Raw genomic sequence first — 26,543 nt, forward strand, 5'->3', positions numbered from 1 at the left:
GGTTGAACACACATAGGGGTCAGATTGTCCGTTTTAGCGATTACACATGCTCATTGGCTGGAGCTTCAGCACTGTGGACCTGTGTAAGATCAGGACCATATAGAGCATCACTCCTCCGAAGCAGGATGACATGATCACTGTCCTCCATTTCACATGGGCCAGCTGGAAGAATAAGCAGCATTTTCACCAGCTTTGATTTCAGTTGGCTAAAAATTCAGATGCTGCAGCATTACATAGATTCAACAGGTAGGAGAGTGAGAAGGGGCTTTGGGTATGATACTGGGATATAAATTTCTCTTATTTCCTGATGACATAGTTTACCTTATGGTTCAGTTGGTTTCTAGACAAGTGTATTCATTTTCATAACTTTTTTTAAGAGATATTTTAAATGATTTTCCTGGATATTGGATTTATATGTTAGACTTCATTTTCTAGTCTGCATAATGTGCTTAAATTCAGTCTTGTTAATTTCTTTGTTGATTGGAGGTGTAAAGGGGAAAAGTCTAATGTTAATCCCTTGATCCATCTCTGGTCTGTTTTCCAGAATGGAGTCCAGACATGATGTGGGTTTTGAAGAGCTGTGTCCAATCTGTGGAGATAAAGTGTCTGGGTATCACTACGGACTACTCACCTGTGAAAGCTGCAAGGTACATTATTTTTCTGTTGGCTAGAAAACTGGGCGGGAGACAGATCATGTTGTCACTGCGACAAAAGAGCTGCCTTTTTCAAGCAGATCCTTTCTCGTCTTAAACACTCACAGGGATTTTTCAAAAGAACGGTTCAAAACAACAAGAAGTACACATGCATGAACAATCAGCAGTGCAGAATTGATAAAGCTCAGAGGAGACGCTGTCCATTCTGCAGATTTCAGAAGTGTCTTCATGTTGGTATGCGGCTGGAAGGTAAGAAAGGAGCTTTTCACTCTCTGGACCTCCATCCGTAGCTTCTGCTGAGTTCATGTGACGGTATGTGAATTTACTGAACTAATTCTGAGAATAAATCCCTTCAGTGTTTTTGTGCCACAGCCAGACACAAGTTTTCAGTAGCACTGGTCCACAAAGCTTTTAGTTGGAAAATGTGTTTAGAAACTGTGCGGTTCAGTCTGGAGACAAACGGAAGGAATCCCTTCTGTCTTTCACTTATAGATGCGCTGAGGGTGTCCTGCTTCTGAACATATTTATTAGAACTCTGACACAAATGCATTTACTTTTTTGTTCCCTTTCACAAAATGCCAATAGCATAACATTTAAAAAAAAAGAAAAAAGAATGCAATAAATAACAAAAACAAAGAGATTTAAAAATTAGGCAGAGAAAGGCTTATTACTCTCAAAACAAACCAATAATCATTTTTTGGATGTGGGGTTTAATGTTAATTTTTTTTCTTAAATTCATTGCAGTGTCAATCATGAGATAAAAACGATTTTTACCCATAATAGTAATAGTAGTAAGAATAGAATAGAAAGCCAGAATACATGAAAACATTCGGTTTAGAATTACACACAGTCTTTGCAATCAGTACAAACCCGACGCTGATCGGAGCTGGAATTATGCTCCTTATAGACCATCCGCATGGCAGTGCAAGGAAAAAAAGTTGGACACCTGCTTACCTAAGTGTTTTTATTTTTTACCACATTGTAGAGCAAAGAACAGAACTGAACACAATGAAGGAACATGAATGGGACTGAGTAGTAGAAGTTCAGGTGAGCAATGGTACACAAACAGCAGAAGCAGCAGCAAGAGCAGAATGGTTGCCTAGCGACTGGTTAGCTAACTAGAGTTGTTTAATGGTCAAGTAGTGGTCTGAATTTGACTTTTATGGAGTGAATAGATGAGTTTCAGATGAACAGACCTCACTCACTCTCACAGGAGGTAAAGGAAATGAGGCAAAAGGAGGGTAGAGGGAAAAGCTGTCACTCAGCAGAGCTGGAGGTTAAGGACATCCTTCCCTCAGTTCTCAGCAGTCTTACTGTTCCTGCTGCTCCTTTCTGTGCTGCCACTAACATGTTTAACCATAGGGATGGGTTGTGCCTTAGAGTTATCTACGACACCGTGCTCCCAAGAACACACAAAGCTTTCAAAACTGCTTGCTGCTATTGCAAAATGAAGAGGTTCTATTTTGATTTTTATCCATCATCCATTTAATTCTACAAACTAAAGGATGCAAAAAGGGAAGTGTTTGACTCCTGCTACTTTTTCATTCTCATGAGATCCAACAAGGTATACACTGTGTGTCTGTTGCAATGCTGTATTAACCTCAAGAATGAGCAAGTTAAGGCAGTTTAATCTAATACCTGAGGTCACAAATAGTGTGATACAAGACAAATTTTAATTTACACCGATTTATTTGGCCAATAGCTTTCTTCTGACTTGGAATAGGCAAGAACAATTGACAAAGGCCTTTCTTTGTATTAGTGTGATACATTTTATAATTTTTCTTTTTAACATCTTTTTTCTTTAACATATTTACTAGGTTTGTTTTACCCTATTACTACAGCTGCGTTTGGTTTTGTTTTAGTTTGTTATTCCATTATGTTTTGTACAATAAATTTGGGTCTAGTCTCACATGAATATACACTACTATTCAAAAGTTTGGGGTCACTTAGAAATGTCCTTATGTTTGAAAGAAAAGCAGCTTTTTTCAGTGAAGATAACATTAACTTAATCAGAAATACAGTCTAGACACTTAATGTGGTAAATAACTATTGTAGCTAGAAATGACTGATTTTTAATGGAATATCTATATAGGGGTACAGAGGTCCATTTCCAGCAACCATCACTCCTGTGTTCTAATGCTACATTGTGTTAGCTAATGGTGTTGGAAGGCCAATTGATGGTTGGAAAATCCTTGTGCCATTTTGTTAGCACATGAAAAAAATGAGTTGTCATGGTAAACATGATTGCCTGGGTGACCCCAAACTTCTGTGTTGCTCCATACTGGTGTCTCGAGTGAGAGCTGAGAACAGCGGCTAATTCTGGAGCAAAGTTATACGGATTTTGTAGTTATTTTTACATTGACTACAGCCCACAGTAGCCTGTGTGGAGGTCCAATAAGTGACCAGAGAACAGGATAAAATCTCACTCATTCATCAGTCATTACATTATTATTGTAAAAGTCTGTTGCTTACTGGCTCTGAATACACTTACAGACATACCATAGATCACAGGAGGGCTGGATGTTGATCTGGACTTGGGATGGGCATCATCACATCTCACCCAAATGAACAATGAAAGGGCTTCGGCAAACTGCATTTGACCCAGTGTGTGGGAGAAATAGACTAAATCAAGACAAGCTGCAGCCAAGTAGTTAGCTGCAGACTGCATTCTGATTAGTTTTGTGGAAGATGTCAACGTTATTAGGATCACAACGAATGAGGGCACATATGAGCCTCAAACTGCACCATTGACAGGTTTGTGTGTGACAAACAAGTGTAACAAACCAGATTAACCCCCCAGGGTAGTCCCAGGGGGGTTAATCTGGCCCCCAGCTCAAGCCAATTGTAAGTATAATACAAAAGTAATAGATAAAAATATGATCAGTTACACAGTAATTGAAAGCAGGCAATTTTGATCTTTGATAATGTTTTGTTTACAGCCTAATTTTCTTCAATTATTTTATTCCCTTTGAATTTTTTAAAAGTGTTAATCTGGCCTGTTACACCTGTACTGTAGTCATGGGTTTGAGTTCATCCCCCGATCATTTGGTCTTCTCCCCACATTTCCTGTCACTCTCCACTGTTCTCTATATGTTAAAGCCCTACAAAAAAAAAAAAAAAGAGAGAGAAAGTTACCAACATGAACTTTAGACTAAGAAGTCATCTCCACAGTGAGTCCCAGCTATGTACATACTTTCCTTTGTGCTCGACCCCATTTATACTGCTCCCTGATAAATGTAAGATGTTTCTGCTGGTACCTGTTCAGAGAAAATAAAGCTATATAAATGTTAACTTGCTCTTCCTGGGAAGGTTCCTGGTATGATTGTGGCCCTGGATGCTTAGGTTAGCTTGATTTTCTATAATAAACCAAATAAGACATTAATGCCCCTGCAGTGGCAAATAGGTTTGGGTTTATTTGATTACAATAATGTTTAAGTTGAAATTTATAAGAAGTGTTTTAACTGTTACTGTGTAAAGGGAAAACTGCTGTTAAAACACACTGTTACAAATCCCTTGGTCAGAGGTTCAAAAGCGACGTAAAAGGACACAACACAAAGACAGGCAAAATATTTATTACAGTCCGCCCCCAAGGGGGGGGGGGCAACAACAACAACAACAACAAAGAACTACAGACATGGATGATGGAGCTACAACCAGAAGTACTGGTCGAGAAGGTAACAGAACAGTCAAGAGCTCCCACTAGCAGGAGGGCGGACTGGAACTAAAGTTAATTCAAAAACCAACTGAATTTACAAATGACCCATTTAAGGTAAGACCTAGTCAGGAAGCAAACAATATACAAAATACAAAGTTACCTTAAACAAGAAAAACAATTCAGTTTTGCTAGAATTGACTAGAATTATCAGCAACTGTACCACAAACTGGCTCAACAATCAAGCAGGGACTTAATTGATAATACCACTGAGATGGGGAGGGGGTGGCGTGCGGCAGGTGATCCAGTGGAGGGGCATGGTGTCCAGCAGAAGGGCCGATGGTCCAGTTGAGGGGGCTCCAGAGGGGAGGCTGTCCAACCTGGTGTTGCCGGTGAGCTGAGATGCCAGAGTTCCACACGGTTCCGATATGGTGGGATTATGGATTGTGGATTCGGGTTGGTACAAGCAGATGGGAGCCCAAACTAAAACACAAGAGAGTTCAGTGAGTATAGGTAGTGGAAAGAGAGCCAGACATGAACAGGTTGCCAAATACTGACATGACTGGTTCAGTGGTCCAATGTCAACTGAGAGCAGAGCATGTGCTTATTTGTAGGAGGAGATGGCAGATGATTGATTGCTCTCACCTGCTCACCAATCTCAGCTGATTGGAGTGACAGCACCTGCCTGTCAATACCAAGCACATACACCACCTGCTAGTGATTCTCAACCCTGTTCCTCAGGACCCCATGTCCTGCATGTTTTAGATGCTTCCCTGCTCCAACACACCTGATTCAAATGATCAGCTCGTCATCAGGCTTCTGCAGAGGCTTGATAACGAGCTGATCATTTGAATCAGGTGTGTTGGAGCAGGGAAGCATCTAAAACAGGGGTGTCAAGATCCGTTCCTGGAGGGCCACTATCCTGCATGTTTTAGATGTTTCCCTCTTCCAACACACCTGATTCAAATGATCAGGCTCGTTATCAGGCTTCTGCTGAGCTTAATGATAAGCTGATCATTTGAATCAGGTGTGTTGGAGCAGGGAAACATCTAAAACATGCAGGATAGCGGCCCTCCAGGAACTGAGTTTGACACCCCTGATCTAAAACATGCAGGACATGGGGTCCTGAGGAACAGGGTTGAGAACCACTGTGCTTGAGAGATAGAGGGAGGAAGGAAAGAGGGAAAAGAGCTGCCACTACCTGGCTCCAGGGGCAGAGGGCGTGACACTTATTTGTTTGAAATGTTTGCAAACCAAATGTGACTGCATTTTTGTTCATACAGCAGTACTTTTAAAATACAACTGTATTTACTTAATTTTCTGCAGAACAATGCTAAATAAACTGAGAGTGCTTTATCAACAGCCTTTGTGACGATTCACAGCAGTTAATATCACAACAGGATACCTAATGCTCTGACCAATGACTGTTGCATGTACTTACAGTTAGACCACTGCACTTAGAAGGCAGCTTCCCTACTCATAGAACTGGAATTATGTCCAGTAGCTATTATTTCTATTTCGTAAGTACTATGCCATCTAACAGGCTTTACTATTGCTTAACACTACAGTTGAATGCCGACAGGGATGAACATATTTTCAGCTGAACCCCAATCCTGTCCCAAAACAGTAAGCGACTGACTTAGCTAGAGAAGGAAGATATAAAAATGAGCCAAAGGCCACAGCTCAGGCACCACCAGCCAATGGGTCCCAAGGTTGCATACCTACCACAGTATGCGAAGATGCAGCTTTTGCAGGATCTCATGACAACCTCTTATCGTTGTGTACTGAGATTTGACTTGGAAAAGATAAAGTGAAAGATCAAGATGCAGCCAAGCAGATGTCTTACTGTGAATGAAATAAGTCTGCCGGGGAAGCATCTGTGCCATTGACAAAATAGTGCAACCCTATGAACTCAGTACACCATTATGCCAGAACCTGACCTCTGAGCAAGGTGGCAAATCAAAGCCTAGTTAAAACAAATAGTTCCATCCATCCATTATCTATACATCGCTTAATTCTCATTAGGGTCACAGGGGACTGGAGTCTATCTCAGCTGACTACGGGTGAAGGCAGGGGACACCCTGGACAGATCACCAGTCTACAAATGGTTCCAATTAGTTAAAACTGTTAAAATGTATCTCTATCCCAATGTCTTACTATCTCCTGTCACCTGTTTATGTCATCTCCAGCCAGAAAAAAAACTATTGGTCAAGTCATTTTGGCCTTGACTTTATATCGCTGAATATCAGCTTGACGAACTGTGATTTACAAATCAACATTTCTTATCAGCTGTTCGAGCAGATCGGATGAGAGGTGGAAGGAACAAGTTTGGCCATATATACAAGCATGATCGTGCCCTTAAGCAGCGGGGAAAGACTTTGATACAAGCTAGAAGACTCAGACCAGACAGCAGCCCTGTTTGGGCCTCCTTACCCGATCAGAGAGACTCGGCCTTTACTGGTGGCCCCCACCCAACTGCCAACCTACACAGCACCCCACTAACCACAGATAAATCACCACCACCATCCTCACTTCTGCCCTCCAACTCACCTTTTGTCTCCCAGTACCAGTTCACCTACCCTTCCAACTTGGCCATCAAGTCAGAGTACAGCAACAACTGGGCAAGTTCAACAGGCCCAAATTCCACAATCTGCATTGATTCATATGACCAGTACTCAAGATATTTCTCTGTGCAAGGTCCCAGGATACCTCAGCTAGTGTTGGAGTTTCTCCACTGTGATCCAGATGAGCTGCAGCTGCGGAGTAAGATCATTGCTCGTCTCCAGCAGGAGCAGACTGGCTGGGAGACGTACAGGGACCCTGAAACTTTCAGCCTGATGTGTACCATTGCTGACCAGATGTTGTGCTCCATTGTAGAGTGGGCACGCACATCCATCTTCTTCAGACAACTAAAGGTAAGGTCCTATCTGTGGACTTTGGTTTCGTGTACATTACTTTAGTTTTACTCTGTGCCTAAAGAAGACTCGTGTAAGAAACTTATCACCTCATAAAACAGGATATACTGCTTCAGAGTTCAGGTGTGTGTACTTTAATTTTGACCTTAAAATATGATTGTTTGATAGCCTGGATGAATGTTTGTTTACAACCTGTCTGATCATCTGATTCCTTTTTAGTTCTCTGTATTGCCAGTAATGTTGGGGGTAGTGGCACAACTATTCAATACTATTTATATCTTCCCTGTTTGTTGTGCTTCCAATGTTTTCTCCCTCTTCCTCTTGTCTCTCATTTATCTTATTTGTAACCTCTCTGTGTCTGTGACTGGATGGGGCCAACTGATTCCTCTTCATGGGCAATCACCTGTTCAACTAATCACCTGCTGTAATACTGAAACTTCAGCCTATCCAACAGCCAATGCCGAATCAGCCTGCGAGCTCCTCCACAGTATGGTTTCACAGTTACAGACAGCGCACCCTGAAACCTTTTTCCTTACCGGGGATTTTAACCATGCTTCCCTGTCTGCTACTCTCCCTAACTTCCATCAGTTTGTGGACTGCCCCACCAGGGACAACAAAACTCTGGACCTGCTCTATGCAAACACAGCAGATGCTTTCAGTTCCTCCTCCATCCCTCCTTGGCCGGTCAGACCACAACCTGGTCCATCTGCTCCCTGCTTACACACCGATGGTGAAGAAACAGCCCCCAACCAAAAAGTGTGTGAAACAGTTGTCTGAGGAGGTCAGTGAGGCACTCAAAGAATCTTTTAACACCACAGACTGGGAGGTGTTCTATGGGCCACATGGACAGGACATTGACAGTTTAATGGACTGCATCACGGGATACCTAAATTTCTGTGTAGAAACCACTGTGCCCTCTTGGAAGGTGCAATGTTTCTCAAACAACAAGCCATGGGTGATGCCTGAGCTGAGAGCCTTGCTGTTGGAGAAATGAAGGGCCTATAATTTGGGTGACAGAGACAAACTGAGGATGGTACAGAGGGATCTTTAAGAAAAGGTTAGAGGGTATAAGGCCAACTACAAGAGGAAAATGGAGGATCAGCTCCAGAATATCAGCACAAGAGAGGTCTGGAGAGAATCTAGACCAGGGGTCGGCAACCCACGGCTCCGGAGCCGTATGCGGCACTTTCGTCCTTCTGTTGCAGCTCCCTGTAGTTTTGGAAAATTAATAATCAGCAGGCTATTTAATTAAAATTTCTTTTATTTTAGTTTGTTAGTTTTATAAATGTAATTCTAAATTTGAAGATTATTGTGATCTTGTAACATCAAAATAAAACATCTTAATTTTTGTCTGTCAAAATATGCGTCCGAGTCGTCAATCTCCGACACTCGCCGGTCTGCGTGTTGTTATGAGAGTGTGTGGCTCCGTTATGAGAGAGGGAGAGAGATAGCAGCGTGGGTGTGTGTGTGAGAGGGGGAGAGCAAGATGTCCGAGTGACTCTGAATGCAGCGCGAGCGAGGAAGACGACAGTCAGTTCGGGGAGTAAGAGAGAAGAGGTGTGTAGCTGCTGGGTTAGCGCGACTGTATGGTTCAGCCACTGTTAATTCGCAATAAAGGCTGCAGTATTCTTCAGTAAGGCCGGGCTCCTGTGCCTTTGCCTTCTACGAGTGCTGAGGAAGTGAAGGGGGTTAACCCTGAAGTAACAACAGTAACTTCGGCCCTGGAAAACTGTCCTCCCCTGGGCTTCCTGACCACGGTCGGGAGCTGAGCAGGAAAGGTTAACAGTGTATTCATTTGGAGTCCTGTTGATCTTCGGATCCCAGTGTTTGCTCTACATTCATTCAGCAGCGGCGGTTCCACCATTCCTAAATCCTAGCCATCGCTCCTTCAAATTTCTGTCTTTTTTATTGTCGCAAATACACCACCGCCGCACGTCTCCGCCTTCACAGCAGAGTCCTGCACAAGTATATTTCATTTATATTTATCTGTCTACTACATTTACAGATTACTGCAAACTCAAAGTCCATTTATAGTGATTATATTCAATATTTTAAAGCTTTTTGTAAACTCAAGCACCTTTAGCATCTCGAAAAGTGGTCTATTATGGGATGGATACACCGGTTTGAAGTGCTGCGGTGATCAGAAAAGTATTTGTTGCACAATTTCCAAATAACCACGTTTTCATCCAAGCTGCCATCAGGAAGATTTTTAAAAGAAACTTTCTGCTCAACACGCTCAGAGTGTTCTCGTCTTCAATCGCTGTTCACCAAACTTTGTTGTGCGCTGACAGTGCATCCTGTGAATCTTCTTCACGGCTAGAAAACAGACTTATCGGTGTGCCAGAAATTTGGGAACTGAGAAAGGTGCGGTTAAATACATTATGTTTTTAATGTATTTTTTTATTAATTAATTCAAAATTAACAAGGGCATAGAGGTAAAAAAGCGATATATGCAGTGTTGTCTTCATTATAAATGCCAAAAGGTTTTTGCGGCTCTCGGTGTTTTCTTTTCTGTGGGAAACGGGTCGAAATGGCTCTTTGAGTGTTAAAGGTTGCCAACCCCTGATCTAGACCATATCAGGGCAGGGTAAAGGCAAAAAAGAGGAACCCTGTAAAGGCTGGACTAATAAGTTAAACCTGTTTTTCAACAGATTTGACAATGCTCTCACCCCTCCTTTCCAGCCTGAGCACTGTCCAGCCTTCCTCCAGCTCCTCTTCCCTGCTCGTCCCTCCCCCTCACTTCCTTCACCATCACTGTCACTGGGGCTCTCCTCTCTCCCCCACCTTCTCTTCTTCTCTTCACACCAACAGTGGATCAGATGAGAATGCAGCTTAGGAAGACCTGAGCCATGACAGTCACGGGTCCTGATGGCATCAGCTCCAGGCTCCTCAGTGACTGTGCAGACCAGCTCTGCCAGGTGGTCTGCTACATCTTCGACCTAAGCCTGAGACGACAAAGTGTTCCTGCCATGTGGAGGACTTCTTGTGTGATCCTGGTACCAAAAACCTCGTGCCCCAAGGAGCCCAACCATTTCATACTAGTGGCTTCGAGAGGATCATCCTGAATCATCTCCACCCCCTGGTGAGCCCAAACATGGATCCCCTGCAGTTTGCGTACCAGGCTGGCATTGGGACGGATGATGCCGTTATCTACCTGTTGCAGAGATCCCTGTCTCACCTGGAAGACACAGGAAACACTGTGAGGATCACGTTTTTCGGCTTCTCCAGTGCCTTCAGTACAATTCAACCCTCGCTGCTTAGGGTGAATCTGGAGAGAGCGGTGGTCAGTGACCAGCTGGCTGCATGAACCACAGACTACCTCACTGACTGACCGCAGTATGTGAGGCTACAGGACTGTGTGTCTGATGTGGTGGTCTGCAGCACAGGAGCCCCCCAGGGTACAGTACTTTCACCTTTTCTCATCACCCTATACACATCAGATTTCCGGTATGCCATGGACAGTTGTCATTTCCAGAAGTTCTCCAATGACACTGCTGTCATAAGATGCATGTTGGGGGGAACAACTGCGAGTACAGGAAGATCATATTGGACTTTGTCTATTGGTGTGAGCAGAACCACCTTCAAATGAACGCCAGCAAGACAAAGAAGATGGTAATCGATTTCCACAGAAAACCCTCAATCACTCCACTGATAAACATCAAGGGACTTGACATCAAGAGAGTGCGGACCTACAAGAACCTGGTTGTTCACCTAAATAACAAATTAGACTGGATAGGTAGCACTGACTCTCTTTAAAAGAAAGATCAGTGTCGTTTATACCTGCTGAGGAGAATCGCATCATTTGGTGTGTTCAGGCCGCTGCTGAGGAACTCTTAACACACTGTGGTGGCATCAGTGGCCTTCTCTGCAATGGTGGGCTGGGGAGGCGGGTGCTCTGAGTGAGATAAGAACAGACTGATATAAAGAGCCAGCTCAGTCTGTGGCTGCCCCCTGGACTCCACTGAAGTGGTGGGAGAGAGGAGGACTCTGGCCAAACTGTCCACTTTCATAGGAAACACCTCCTACCCTCTGCATCAGACTATGAACTCATTAAGCAGCGCCTTCAGCGACAGACTGTTCCACCCTAAGTGTAAGAAGGAGCGTTTCTGCAGGTCATTTATTCTACAATCTGTCAGACTTTACAATATCACATTATAAACTCCACTGGTCTACCTCTGTTACTGCTACACTTTCCCCCCCTTGCATACGCATACCACTTATGTGCAATGACTGTTATGACCTCATCCTCCTGTATATAGTCTTCTTTTTAAAAAAATCATCTTTTGGATATAATATTCTCTGTGGTTTTGCACTGTGTATTTCTAATTTATTCTTGTACTGGCTTTATACTTTTTGACTCCTTGGAGCTGCTGTAAGGGTGAACTTTCCCCACTGTGGGATCAATAAACTCTGTCTTATCTATCAGTCCATTCCTCGCCACATTATTCTGCCTGCTCCTGTGATATTATTGCTAGTCAAAATTCTCCCACCTTTTACTCTCCAACAACAGCCTCCTCATTTCCCGATTCTCCCCGATTTATCTCTCCATCACCACAATTGTTTACCAATAGACCTTGCAAAACTGTACAACTGAATGTCTTCTTCAAGCCATTGAACTGTAGGGATGAACCAGCTGACTTCAGCCCTCGTGTTTCTTTTGCCATTAATATAGACAAACCATCTGCATGAGAAAGAAGACAGGCCACCTACATGTCAACAGATTACCTCACTCACCTTCATGCTATGTGAGGGCTGACCCCAGCCTGGCTAGGCCTATATCCTGGGGCAACAGCTGTGCAAAATGCATTTTGAGATCTTGTACTATGGCTGGTGCGACCATTTTCCATTAGTTTGCCCTGTCATTTAAAAGACAGTGGCTTTTTCAGAGTTTGGGGCAGTCATCTCAAAGACTCGATTACCTGAATTTTTGTGCCTTCTCAGAACATCTAGAAACATGTGGTTGGTCAATGTCAGTGCTATAACCACGATATGATGAGGCAAGAGTTCTGCTAAATAAGAGGGGTGTACTATGAAGCGCCTTTGTGCATGTTGTCTTGCCAAACCTGAAACCATAATTAGATATAATGGCTACCACTCAGAGATCATGGATATCACAACAGTGGTTATCAACATTCTTTGGTTATCCAGACATACTTCAGGCTTTGTGCACACTAGTTAATGAATGGTTTAAGGTCTTTCTCTATGCTCTAAGGTTAGTGACCAGATGAAGTTACTGCACCATGGCTGGAGTGAACTATTGCTCCTGGACATCATCTCCAGACAGATCCTGTATGGCAAAGAGGGCAGTCTGCTCCTGGTCACTGGGCAGGAGGTGAGTTGTCTTTGCTTATCTGCTGCCTTTATATTATGAATATAATTATCCAGATCCACATAGGAAACCATGTTATTTCAAATAAGTGTAACCAAGTTAGGACTGGTGAGGGCCTTCTGACTTTCAACACACTGAACCGACAACACCACCTAGGGACTTTCACCCTAGGAATGTTATTAATACTGCCTCTCAACAGAGGGTTCCCCTACTAGAAACACAGGTAAGCGCACAAATGAATACAGAGGCAACTGTATGAGAAAATATAAATACAAATTTATTTATACAAAAATATAATCAACACACAGACATTAATATAAATACACTCATTAAAACTAGAAGTCACACAAGCCCTGCAAAGCTATGTAGTGGAGAAACCTGACTAATGAGCCAGAAGACACCACCACGGCAACCTAAGGGCACACACTAATGTTAATATAAACAGTTATTAAAACTGGAGGTCACATGAGCCCTGCAAAGCTATGGATGGAAGAAACCTGTCTGAGTCACAAAGCACAGCCGTGGCAACCTAAAAGAAAACAAGACACATTAGAGGAAAGCGAAACTAAAACCAGACAGAGGCAAAACTACTACTATAAACTAACGGGGAGAAAGAAAAGTAAACCCAACCAAGATAAACCCCAATAAAACAAGGCAACAGAAGCAAAACTGTAATGAAACAAGAAATAATTAACAACGATAAAGCAATATAACGATTACAATAAGCATAAGCAAACATTTTGGTTACCTCAGCTGTCTGACCCTACAAGCACATGACGCCGCCGCTAAGCCGGGACACCGTCAGCAGACTGACCGCAGCTGCAAAATGCTACTCTTAAAAGAACAAACAGTATTAATACAAAACTCACAGCTTACCAGCATTTTGCATGCTGTACCGTGCGTACCTGTTCCAAGAGTGTTCAGGAGTGTACTGGAGCTACGTCCGTCACTCAATTTAACTCCCCCCTGGCTGCAACGGCTAAGCCAATTAGTTCCACCCCACAGCTGTATGGTATGACGACTAATCAGCCAGTCACATCTGCCTCCCCCCAAAAGTTTTATCAGCTGATAACCACATACACTAAAACTATGACCATGGACGAAAGATACAAGTAGCTGGACTACCAGAACTCATTACCTGAGAGGTTGTAGCCCTGCTGTAGCCCTGTACTGATCGTGGCAGGGGATGCACATTTGGATGGTGATGTTGGACGAGTTGGAGTGGTCTGATTCCTTGTGGGTGCCGTCAATACTACCCACATGCCATCATCTGCAGGGTCCTCTTCTTCACTTCTTGACCTTGATGCCACATCAGGGGACTGCAACAACTTGACTGGAGTTCTTCTGGGTAAATGAAGTAGGGCTGGCTTTAACATTGTCCTGTGCACTTGCCTCACACGGGTCCGATCATTGACTGGGGCTACAGAGTACACCACTCCTCCTGGCACAGGTGGTCTCACCACCTCAAAGACAGTTGATCCCCATGCATCTTGGATCTTATTACGGCCACGAGTGGCACAGTCCCGCAGGTACACCCTCTGACCTTCCTCCAGCGGTGGATCTAGCACCCCTCGATCATGTCTCTCCTTCTGCCACATTGCTGCAGCCTCCATTTGGTCCTTTGCGGCGTCAAAAGTCACCTCCAGTCGCCAGTGATGCTCGGCCACCCAGTCACACACTCTCCCCTCGGAAGACTCTGGAAGGTGACCCAGCAGGAAATCTACAGGTAAGTGGGGTTCCTGACCAAACATGAGAAAATGTGGCGACTCACCCGCGACTGATGAGCAGTGGAATTATAGTTAAACACAAGTTGAGGGAGATGCCAGTGGCTCTTTTGGTCCGGTGGGAGGGTGTGCAGCAGGTTATGCAGAGTCCGATTAAACCTTTCGCACTGACCATTTCCCTGTGGGTGATAGGGGGTGGTCCTTGTCTTCTTCACTCCATACAGTGCACACAACTGTTGAACCAGGGCACTCTCAAAACTTCTCCCTTGATCAGAGTGGATGCGGGCAGGAACTCCATAGCGATAAAACCACTCTTTCACCAACACTTCTGCCACTGTAGTTGCTCTCTGGTCTTGGGTAGGTATGGCCTGCATGAACTTAGAAAAGACATCCGTCATCACCAAAACAAGCTCTTTCCCATCCCGGGCTGGCTCGAGCAGGGTGAAGTCTATAGCCAGCACTTGATTAGGTTTCGCAGCCAACAGATGACCCATGGGCACTCTGACTCTTGGCTGCGTACACTTTGCCAGGGCACAGCGCTCACAACACTGGCACCACTCCTTCACATCATGGTCCATCCCTGGCCAGTAGCATCTCTTTCCTACCAACTCAGTGGTCCGCTCAATGCCTTGGTGCCCGTGATACTGGTGAAGCTGCGTCAATACTTCCTCCTTTAGAGCCTCAGGAAGAAGAAGCTGATGGACCTCCTTCCCACCATCAGGACGGAACAGCCGACGATACAGGAGGCCTCCGATCTACACAAGTCGGCCCCACTGCCGGACCAACCCTCTCACCTGGGGGCTCAGCCCCTGTCGTTCGGCCTGACTTGGCTCCCTCTGCTGGTGCCAGAAGTGGAGAAAGGCTCCGATGGCTGGATCAGCTTGCTGGAGTATCTGCAAGTCTGCTGGAGTGCAAGAGGGGAGGACAGTTATCTCAGACTGCAATGCAGCTTGTTGCTTATCCCATTGTGCTGACCTTTGCAGAGCATCTGGTACTGCTGTTCCCGGGAGGGCTTCCTCAAGCATTGTCTGCCTTGAGAGGTCGTCTGCATTCTTATTGATGCGGCCTGGGCGATAGCAGACGCTATAGTCAAAAGCAGACAATTCAGCCACCCATCGCTGCTCCGTGGCACCCAACCTAGCAGTCTCCAAATGGCTTAAAGGATTATTATCAGTCCAAACCACACATGACTTGCCACACAGGTATTCTCTAAACTTCTCCGTCATTGCCCACTTCATAACAAGAAATTCTAACTTCATAGAGCTGTAGTTTTTTTCAGCTGGGTGCAAACTCCGGCTGGCATAGGCGACAGGCCTCACTTTGCCACCCTGTTCTTGGGACAGCGCCTAGTCCTCTATGGCTAGCATCGACCTCGAGAATGAAGGGGAGAGATAAGTCAGCAAAAGCAAGAGTGGGGGCACTCACCAGGCAGGCCTTCAGCTTCTGAAAACTCTCCTCACAACTCTGTCCAGCCATTTTCCAGTCCTGGGCCTTGTCCCTTCCGTTTCTTTGTGCCAGCCAACTCAACCACCAGCCGATGCAAGGGGGCAGCCAGCTTTGCAAAACCCTCCACGAAGCACCTGTAATAGCTGGCAAACCCAAGGAAGGACCCGAGTTCAAAGACAGTGGTAGGACGGGGCCAACCTGCAACAGCTGAGATCTTGCTGGGGTCAGTAGAGACTCCATCCTGAGAGATGAGGTGACCCTGGTACTGAACCTCACTCTGAAAGAAGGAGCACTTCTCCAGTTTGACTTTGTGTCCTTCTTGCTGCAAACGACTTAGAACAGCATCCAAACGGCTTAAGTGCTTTTCCACACTGGAAGAAAAGACAATAATATCATCAAGGTACAACAATAATGATAGACAGTGCGGCGCCCCAAACATCCTCTCCATCAGCTGTTGAAAGGTCCCTGGTGCGTTGCACAACCTAAATGGCATCCTGTTAAACTCAAACGAGCCAAATGGGGTACAAAAAGCAGTCTTTGCTTCATCACATTCTGTCACTGGTACCTGGTTGTAGCAACTAGCCAGTCCATTGTAGTGAACCACTTAGCCCCAGACAGGGCGTCCAAAGACTCCTCGATGCGAGGGAGTGGAAAGGCATCCTTCCTGGTCTTTTGGTTTAGCTGACGATAATCCACACAAAGACGCACAGTACCATCCTTTTTCTTCACTAAAACAATGGAGGAAGCGTAGGGACTACAACTCTCTCTAATCACCTGGGTTTCCAGCAGCTGGTGTATATGGGCTTTCACCGTGTCATACTCAGATGGAGGAATTCACCTATAACGTTGTTGCACAGGTGCATCATCAATAAGTGGGATGTCATGCGTAATAAGGTTGGTACAGCCGAGGTCACCCTCAAATGCGGAAAACACTGGCTCATGACTCAGCAACAGTGACCTCACTTTCTGCTGTTCCGCCTCTGAAAGAACAGATAAATCCAGGGCCCTGATCTGTTCCTGCACTGAACTACTCCCTCTAACCTGAGAGTTCACGGTAGCCACACCCTCTACCTGATCAGACCAGACCTCACTAACCCCCTGTGGTAGACCTACCATCTCTACCTGTGACAAAAGCCCTATAGGATGTCGGTCTCGGAGCGTTACAGGAGCTACACCAACATTAACTACAGGGATGTAGACAGTTCCTCTAATAACCTTAACTAAAGCAGGAGAAAGCAACAGCCCTTCAGGGAGTCCCTGTCCACAGGTCAAGGGCTCCACCAAAGCCGACCCAGAAGACCCAAACCATGCTGAACAAGTAGCAGCAACCAACTTAGTAGTGCCTCAGAGTATACAAACTGACCTCTTTCCTCTCAGCCTCGCTAACCCTGCTTTGACAGCAGGGGTCCTAATTTCAGCCTGATGGCACAGCTGAGAGCCCTCAACCATGGCTCTGGGGCACCGGATACAGAAGGGAGGTCAAACAGCTGGGAGTCATGCTCTGAAAAGAGATTGTCATGGCAAGCTTTAATAATATTCATTCCCAAAATCCCTGGGACTTCAGACGGGGTGGCATGCTCAGGGGGGTCTGTAACTACCAACACACCTCTTCTCGGGATAAAGTTGCCCAACACCTCAACATCGGGTTTCATGTAACCAACGTAGGGAATCCCCAAACCATTAGCAGCCCGAAGCTGCAACCAGTGACAGGGCTTCAACTTATCCTGAAAGTGTTTTTGAAAAAAACTCTAATAGTAGATACCATAGACCCTGTATCTAACACACACCTCACATCAACACCTGCCATTTTAATGGTCACTTGGGGACAATTAACCAGGCCATCAGTGCCTCATCTACTGAGCTAGGGTCTGTGGAGCCTGCCAGCCCCCCACCTAGTGTTTGGCTCTACACATTAGGGGACTCTAGTTTCCCACTGGCTCAAAGGCAGCAACATGGGCTGGACGTGGAGGATTAACAGAGCCAGAAGAGACACATGCATTGTCACATTCTCGGGCATAATGGCCCGTTTGTTGACACCGCCTAAATGCAATATTATTAAGACGACCAGGTCGAGGGTCCAGGGGTGCTTGCCTCACCTTAAGGGCTTCAGTGAGCTGGTTAAGTTGCTCCTGCTGCTTATGTACCAAAGCAGTCAAACCTGCAAGTTGTTCAGTGTTTGAACTGCTAGAGGAACAACCAACATCACACCGAACACTAGAGCTCTGCACAGCACAAAAAGGTGAAATAGAATGGAGTTTACCGTTAGCAGGGTTGCCCTCACATTCCCATCTAATAGCCTCTGCACGTACATCAAGGGGGGCTTGTGGCAGAGACGGCCCGAATATTCGGATCCATTCGTCTGGTCTCCAGGGTGCAAATTGTGCCTTCGTTTTGTCTTCAGTTAAACTGAAGAATTTCCAAACAGCGGAGGTCTTCAGCATGTGTTTATGCAATGAAGTGAAGCGTGACGTCAGAGTCGGCAGCCACCTGGCCATTCGGGTGGTGTTTACAAACACGAATGGAGGAGCCAAGATGAGCCGAAGAACACGGCGGGATTGGTCGAAGTGGGCTGAAGGTGCAGGGAAGAGACGAGCTCCTAATATTTTCGTCTGGGGGAGGAGGGGGTGATCACATAGACATATGTGTATATGCTATAGACATATGTGTTTATGTTTATGTGATCACAAAACAAGATGAGCCGATATGGGCCGAGGGAAGACAGTGAGGCTGCATATTCTTTCCGCCCGGTAACGTCCGACGGGCGGGGAGGGGGCGGGGGTGAATATTTGGATACCAAAATTAATATCCGGATACCGCCGTACCGAACGAATATTCAGATATTTGAGTCCAGCCCTATTGGGACCCAAATGTCTAGCCCTCATACTGGCCTGTACCTCCTCCACCCACTCATCTACTCCAATACCATGGGTACCCCGGAACATGGGACACCTTCTCTCTCGTGGGAGGTAGATGATGCGTTCATGCCCCCCAGTGCTCATCATTGTCCTGGGGCACTTGGGCCAGCTTGTGCTGCCGCCGCCTCTGCTGCTTCCTGTAGCCGCCGGTTGTCCGCCTGTAGCTGCCTCACTCGCTCCCTGAGGTCCTGCAGCTCCTCTGCCATGGTGGAACACTCCAGCAACCACCCACGCAGTCAGTCAGCCGTCACAACCTCGAACCAGCAACAAATCCCACGCTGCGCCAATCGTTGCCTTGTTTTATAGGAAAACAGGGGGAAAAAGAAAGAAAAAGGAATACTCCCCAGGCTATGCTCTGCTCACAACAGCCGTCTACTCCCAACCACAAAAAGGGGTACAGCCCTCCAATACACTCCACTACAAAGCCAACTAAAATAAACAGAACTACAATCGCCTCTGATTGTGAAGGATCCTGCCGACAACGCCAGAAAAAAGGTGTAACCAAGTTAGGACTGGTGAGGGCCTTCAGGCTTTCAACACACTGAACCGACAACACCACCTAGGGACATTCACCCTAGGAATGTTATTGATACTGCCTCTTAACAGAGGGTTCCCCTACTGGAAACACAGGTAAGCGCACAAATGAATACAGAGGCAACTGTATGAGAAAATATAAATACAAATTTATTTATACAAAAATATAATCAACACACAGAGCTATGTAGTGGAGAAACCTGACTAATGAACCAGAAGACACCACCACGGCAACCTAAGGGCACACACTAATGTTAATATAAACAGTTATTGAAACTGGAGGTCACATGAGCTCTGCAAAGCTATGGATGGAAGAAACCTGTCTGAGTCACAAAGCACAGCCGCGGCAACCTAAAAGAAAACAAGAAACTAAAACCAGATAAACAGAGGCAAAACTACTATAAACTAACGGGGAAAAAAGGAAAAGAAACCCCAACCAAGATAAACTCCAATAAAACAAGGCAACAGAGGCAAAACTGTAATGAAACAAGAAATAATTAAACACGATTACAATAATTAACGATTACAATAAGCATAAGCAAACATTTTGGTTACCTCAGCTGTCCGATCCTACAAGCACATGACGCCGCCGCTAAGCCGGGACACCGTCAGCAGACTCTGGACCGCAGCTGCAAAATGCTACTATTAAAAGAACAAACAATATTAATATAAAACTCACAGCTTACCAGCGTTTTGCATGCTGTACCGCGTGTACCTGTTCCAAGCATAGACATATATACATAGACGCCTCATAGGCTGTTGAGAGGCGTGCTTACAGCGCCGCCATCTTGAAACGGGGCCAGCGGAGGCAGTGGTGCATAGACATCCATGGAGGCAAGAGGTACTGCTGAATCTCAAAGTGGAAATATTCGCTGAATTTTGAACTGATTGCCAAACTGTTTGATTTTTTAGAAACGTCACACGAGTAGCTACTATACCAGACGCTCGGATATTTTTTACAATGCTGGTTTTGCCACTCAACACTTAAGCTACACACTATCTCCCTCTGACTCCAGCATAGTTATTTAAAGATGCCAGACTTCTGTTCAGCCTATGGATGCTCTAATGAGCGCTGTGAGGAAACAAGAGCTCGTGGGTTTACTTTTCACAGATAGCATGTATGTAAGGAATAATATATTGTTAGCAGGTTGTCATCGCTAGAGCGAAATAAACGCAGACGGATAGAACCCCATCAGCTCTGTTTCTGCCTTCTACCCATAATCTAACCAGCTCTCTACATCATCCTGTGTATTACACATCTGGTTACCGGTGAAATAACTAATCTGAGACAATTTTTTGTTTAAAATTCGATGTTATGAATCTAGTGTTCCTAGCAACAGCCTGTTATAAAGAAAAAAAAAACAGACTAACTGCAGTAAATGGTGGGTTAGAATACAGCATCTGATATAATAGCCCTGATTTATGATGGAATTATTTTTGTTGTAGACAGTTCTTTATCTCTGGCTACTTTTCTCACATCTTTAAGCTTTCCCAAAGAACATGATTTATACACGTGATATAATAGTAATAATAACAGTAATAATAATAATGATAAAAATAATAGTAATAATAGCAGTAATAATAGTAATAATAATAATAATTGATATAATATTAATAGTAATAATAATAATTATTATTATTATTCATAGTAGTAATAATAGCAGTATCTATCTATCTATCTATCTGTCTGTCTGTCTGTCTATCTGTCTGTCTGTCTGTCTAGCATGTCTGGCGTTTGTTACAAGCAAACCCCATCAAAATTGCTTGAGAATTGAGTGACTTATGACAACTTTAATTGTATAAGCACATCATTCCTCTATGGAAGTAATGCACTGTAGGAGCAAGTGGCCCCGTTCCAAGATGGCCGCCCTGCAGGCATGCCGCTTGAGTGGGCAGCCGCAGTCAATGAGGCGTCTACGTATATATGTCTATGGTTCCAAGAGTGTTCAGGAGTGTACTGGAGCTACGTCCGTCATTCAATTTAACTCCCCCTGGCTGCAACGGCTAAGCCAATTAGTTCCACCCCACAGCTGTATGGTATGACGGCTAATCAGCCGGTCACATGAGGATGAGCCACTACTATCATTTTTTCCACAAAACAGTAACAGCAGATCCGTGGAAGATCAATGGATCAGGCTTGTTTTGTTTTTTGTTTTTATTTTTACCTTTTGTGGAATTATCCTTGCTTGAACCACTTTTTTTTTAGATACTGACCACTTCATATTAGGAACATCCCACAAGGGCTGCCCTTTGGAAATGCTGTCACCTTGTCATCCAGCCATCACAATTTGATACAAAAATTACACTGACATTTCCTGGCTACAACACATGCAGTTCAAGTGCTGACTGTTCACGCAATTATAGCCAACCCCTTGACAGGTGCCATTGTAGGAAGATCATCAGTGTTATTCACCTTACCTCTCAGTGATGCTTAATGTTTGGCGGGGTGATAGTATGTTGTTTTTTCAAATCTTTATGTAATAATCCATGACGTGTCCTGGCAGATCTGAGTGCACATTCTTAATTGCAAGCCCCAATAATTATTATTTTATAAATATATTTTGGAAAATAGGTGTGACACATTAATAGGAAAGCTCAGAAAATAGAGTACAGAGGGAGTAGTGATTGCTCTGATGTCAATAGATGTTTCCTTTGGTTCAGGTGGAGCTATCAGATATAGTCTTTCATGCTGGTCCTGCTTTGGCCAGCCTGACCCAGAGAGGACAAAAGCTGGTTGAGAAGCTTCACATCCTGAAGGTGGATCGCCAAGAGTTTGCCTGCATCAAGTTTCTCATCCTCTTTAATCCAGGTTCGTGACAACTAGTGCTTTTAACTTGGAGTTTCATATTGACTAAAACAGTCTTGGAATTTAACACTAATTGTGTTTTTCATGACTGTACTTATAAAAGATAACTTTCAGATTTAATATTTTTAGAGACATCTGTACAAATACAGACCCCTTCCGCTGCAAGAGCCTTTCCAGGGACGTGGCACCATTATTGATATTGTGTTTAGAAAAGAGAAACAAGGGCTTAATTGAGATAAAATCTTTACCTGAAGTTCAGGAGCAGGACCACACATCAGTCACTCACCTTCTTGTCACACATCTATTCATACCATTTGGCTCTTTCCATCTATTTCTTCTTGTTTCTCATGTCCCAACCACCCACCCTTCTGTTACTTCTGCCTTCCTTTCCTGTCATCTCCTTTTCCTAGGGGGTCCGCCAGCCCAGGAGCCAATGCTGATCCTAGATTAAGCATTTCCCCACTCTACATCAGCTCATCTCAGTCATCACCAATATAATGCTCATTTGCATCCAATAAACAATCAAACTTCAAACTGATGGTGTGGCCCTTGCTAGTGAAAATGTATTTCATTAGTCATAGCATTTAAAAAGTCCATGAATAGAATACACCAGTTGTTTCGTGGTGGTTATGTTCTGTGTTTTTTTTTCTACTAATTAATTACAAAGTTCCTGTCCAGAAAATTCACATTTCTTTGACATGGTTCCATGCTTCGATATAGAGTTGAATACATACAGTAATACAGTGCCTATCATAAGTATTCACCCCCTTTGATGGTTTACCCTTTTATTGCTTTCATAAATCAATCATGGTCAATAAAATGAGGCTCTCTTAACACAAAAAATATTGGAAAAAACTCTTTAATGTCAAAGTGAAAACAGATTTCTATAAAGTAATGTTAATGAAAGAAAATGATATAAATAAAAATAATTGTCTGCATAATTATTCACCCCCTTTTTAATTTAATGGTCTAATTCAATAGAGGTCCATCAAATTGTTGCCAATAGTCTCACAATTAGTGAAATGAAGATCACCTGAGTGGTGTGGGTGTGTTTCAAGTGACTGAGTTGTAAAACACCTGTGTCTGAAGGGTCCAGAGAGTGACTGATCAGTATTCCTGGCTACCATTACACCATGAAGACAGAAGAACACTCTAAGCAACTCAGGGAAAGGGTTATTGAGCAGTACAATTCAGGGGATGGTTACAAAAAAAAATTTCCAAGGCACTGAACATCCCCCGGAGTTCAGTGAAATCAATTATCAAGAAATGGAAGGAATATGGCACTTGTGTGAATCTGCCTAGATCAGGCCGCCCTCGTAAATTGAGTGACCGTGCAAGTAGGAGACTAGTGAGAGAAGCCACCAAGACCCCTACAACTACTCTGAAGGAGTTACAAGCTTCAGCTGCTGAGATGGGAGAGACTGTGCATGTAGCAACCGCTGCCCAGGTTCTTCACCGGTCAAAGTTTTATGGGAGAGTGGCAATGAGAAAGGCACTGTTGAAGAAAAGTCATATTAGATCTGGACTAGAGTTTGCCAAAAAGCACGTGGAAGACTCCATGGTCAAGTGGAAGAAGATTCTTTGGTCTGATGAGACCAAAATTGAGCTTCTTGGCCATCAGACAAGACGTCATGTTTGGCGGAAACCAAACACTGCACATCACCAAAAACACACCATCCCCACTGTGAAGCATGGTGGTGGCAGCATCATGTTGTGGGGATGTTTCTCAGCAAGTGGACCTGGAAGTCTTGTAAAGATAGAGGGCAGAATGAATGCTGCAAAATACACTGAAATCCTGGGGGACAATCTTTTTCAGTCTGCAAGAGAACTACGTCTTGGGAGAAGATTTATTTTCCAGCAAGACAATGATCCAAAACATACTGCAAAAGCGACACAGGAATGGTTAAAAAAGAACCAGGTAAATGTTCTGGAGTGGCCGAGTCAAAGCCCAGACCTCAATCCTATAGAGAATTTGTGGCTGGACTTGAAAAGGGCTGTTCATGCCTGATACCTGCGCAACCTGACAGGGTTGAGCAGTTTTGCAAAGAAGAATGGAGCAAAATTGCAGTGGGAAGATGTGCAAGACTGATTGCGACCTATCCATACAGACTCACTGCTGTGATTGCAGCCAAAGGTGCATCTACGAAATACTGACTTGAAGGGGGTGAATAATTATGCAATTATTTTCATTTATATAATTTTCTTTCATTGACATTACTTTATAGAAATCTGTTTTCACTTTGACATTAAAGAGTTTTTTCCAATATTTTTTTTTTGTTAAAAAAGCTAAATTTTATTGACCAGGATTGATTTATGAAAGCAATAAAAGGGTAAAACATCAAAGGGGGTGAATACTTATGATAAGCACTGTAACTTTTAGACAGTGTACAGGACTTGATGTTAGATAATACACACGTGGACAAAATTGTTGGTACCCCTCAGTTAAAGAAGGAAAAACCCACAATTCTCACTGAAATCACTTGAAACTCACAAAAGTAACAATAAATAAAAATTTATTGAAAATCAAATAATCAAAATCAGCCATCACTTTTGAATTGTTGATTAACATAATTATTTAAAAAAACAAGCTAATGAAATAGGGCTGGACAAAAATGATGGTACCCATAACTTAATATTTTGTTGCACAACCTTTTGAGGCAATCACTGCAATTAAACGATTTCTATATTTGTCAATGAGCGTTCTGCAGCTGTCAACAGGTATTTTGGCCCACTCCTCATGAGCAAACAGCTCCAGTTGTCTCAGGTTTGATGGGTGTCTTCTCCAAATGGCATGTTTCAGCTCCTTCCACATATGTTCAATGGGATTCAGATCTGGGCTCATAGAAGGCCACTTTAGAATAGTCCAACGCTTTTCTCTCAGCCATTCTTGGGTGTTTTTGGCTGTGTGTTTTGGATCGTTGTCCTGTTGGAAGACCCATGACCTGCGACTGAGACCAAGCTTTCTGACACTAGGCAGCACATTTCTCTCCAGAATGCCTTGATAGTCTTCAGATTTCATCTTACCTTGCACACTTTCAAGACACCCTGTGCCAGATGCAGCAAAGCAGCCCCAAAACATTACTGAGCCTCCTCCATGTTTCACCGTAGGGACAGTGTTCTTTTCTTCGTATGCTTGGTTTTTGAGTCTATGAACATAGAGTTGATGTGCCTTACCAAAAAGCTCCAGTTTGGTCTCATCTGTCCAAAGGACATTCTCCCAGAAGCTTTGTGGCTTGTCAACATGCATTTTTGCAAATTCCAGTCTGGCTTTTTTATGAGTTTTTTTCAGCAGTGGTGTCCTCCTTGGTCGTCTCCCATGAAGTTCACTTTGGCTCAAACAACGACGAATGGTGCGATCTGACACTGATGTACCTTGGCCTTGGAGTTCACCTTTAATTTCTTTGGAGGTTGCTCTGGGCTCTTTGGATACAATTCCAATGATCCGTCTCTTCAATTTGTCATCAATTTTCCTCTTGCGGCCACGTCCAGGGAGGTTGGCTACTGTCCCGTGGGTCTTGAACTTCTGAATAATATGAGCCACTGTTGTCACAGGAACTTCAAGCTGTTTAGAGATGGTCTTATAGCCTTTACCTTTAAGATGTTTGTCTATAATTTTTTTTCGGATGTCCTGGGACAATTCTCTCCTTCGCTTTCTGTTGTCCATGTTCAGTGTGGTACACACCTTTTCACCAAACAGCAGGGTGACTACTTGTCTCCCTTTAAATAGGCAGACTGACTGATTATGAGTTTGGAAACACCTGTGATGTCAATTAAATGACACACCTGAGTTAATCATGTCACTCTGGTCAAATAGTTTTCAATCTTTTATAGAGGTACCATCATTTTTGTCCAGGCCTGTTTCATTAGTTTGTTTTTTTAAATAATTATGTTAATCAACAATTCAAAAGTAATGGCTGTTTTTGATTATTTAATTTTCAATAAATTTTTTATTTATTGTTACTTTTGTGAGTTTCAAGTGATTTCAGTGAGAATTGTGGGTTTTTCCTTCTTTAACTGAGGGGTACCAACAATTTTGTCCACGTGTGTACGTGGTAAATGTTTTAGGTCAAAGTACCCACCTATTATGATAGCGTTTCATTATGACATTAAGACATTTTATTTAATTATGAAATGAAATGTCAGTCCCGGCAGTTAGACAAGGTAAAAGAATGACTATTATAAATTGTAGTTTTTAGGATACTTCTACAATTTTTCACATTTTCACTTTCTCTTTACCCCACTGACCAGATGTGAAAGAGCTTGAAGATCATGGGTTAATAAAAGGTGTGCAAGAACAGGTTGAAAGAGCCTTGCTGGAGTATACACTAACCACCTCTTCACAGTACCTCAGCCGCTTCGTTGATCTGTTGCTGTGTCTGTCTGAGTTACGGTCTCTCAGCACCCTCACGGAAGATTACCTGAACTTCAAACACCTGAGTGGTGAGATGCCATGCAACAACCTGCTCAGTGAGATGCTCAGTGCCAAGCAAGCATGAAGACTTGTGTGCAGATGATAGCATATGTAAACATTAAGCCGTGATAAATGTTTAATAAAAATAATGCTCTTCA

The 26,543-nt window shown here is 43.8% G+C and overlaps 1 protein-coding gene across 1 annotated transcript; it reads left to right on the forward strand.

Annotated features, from left to right (window-relative positions):
* Nucleotides 1-126: 126 nt before the first annotated feature.
* LOC110963709 (nuclear receptor subfamily 5 group A member 2-like) lies at nucleotides 127-26,543 on the forward strand. Its single transcript, XM_022212178.2, has 7 exons — nucleotides 127-246; nucleotides 545-647; nucleotides 761-902; nucleotides 6,595-7,220; nucleotides 12,433-12,552; nucleotides 21,830-21,977; nucleotides 26,223-26,543. Exons 2-7 carry the CDS (start codon nucleotides 546-548, stop codon nucleotides 26,468-26,470), a joined length of 1,386 nt encoding a protein of 461 aa, XP_022067870.2. The 5' UTR covers nucleotides 127-246; nucleotide 545; the 3' UTR covers nucleotides 26,471-26,543.

Source organism: Acanthochromis polyacanthus, chromosome 18 (assembly GCF_021347895.1).
Source record: "Acanthochromis polyacanthus isolate Apoly-LR-REF ecotype Palm Island chromosome 18, KAUST_Apoly_ChrSc, whole genome shotgun sequence".
Lineage (NCBI taxonomy): Eukaryota > Metazoa > Chordata > Actinopteri > Pomacentridae > Acanthochromis > Acanthochromis polyacanthus.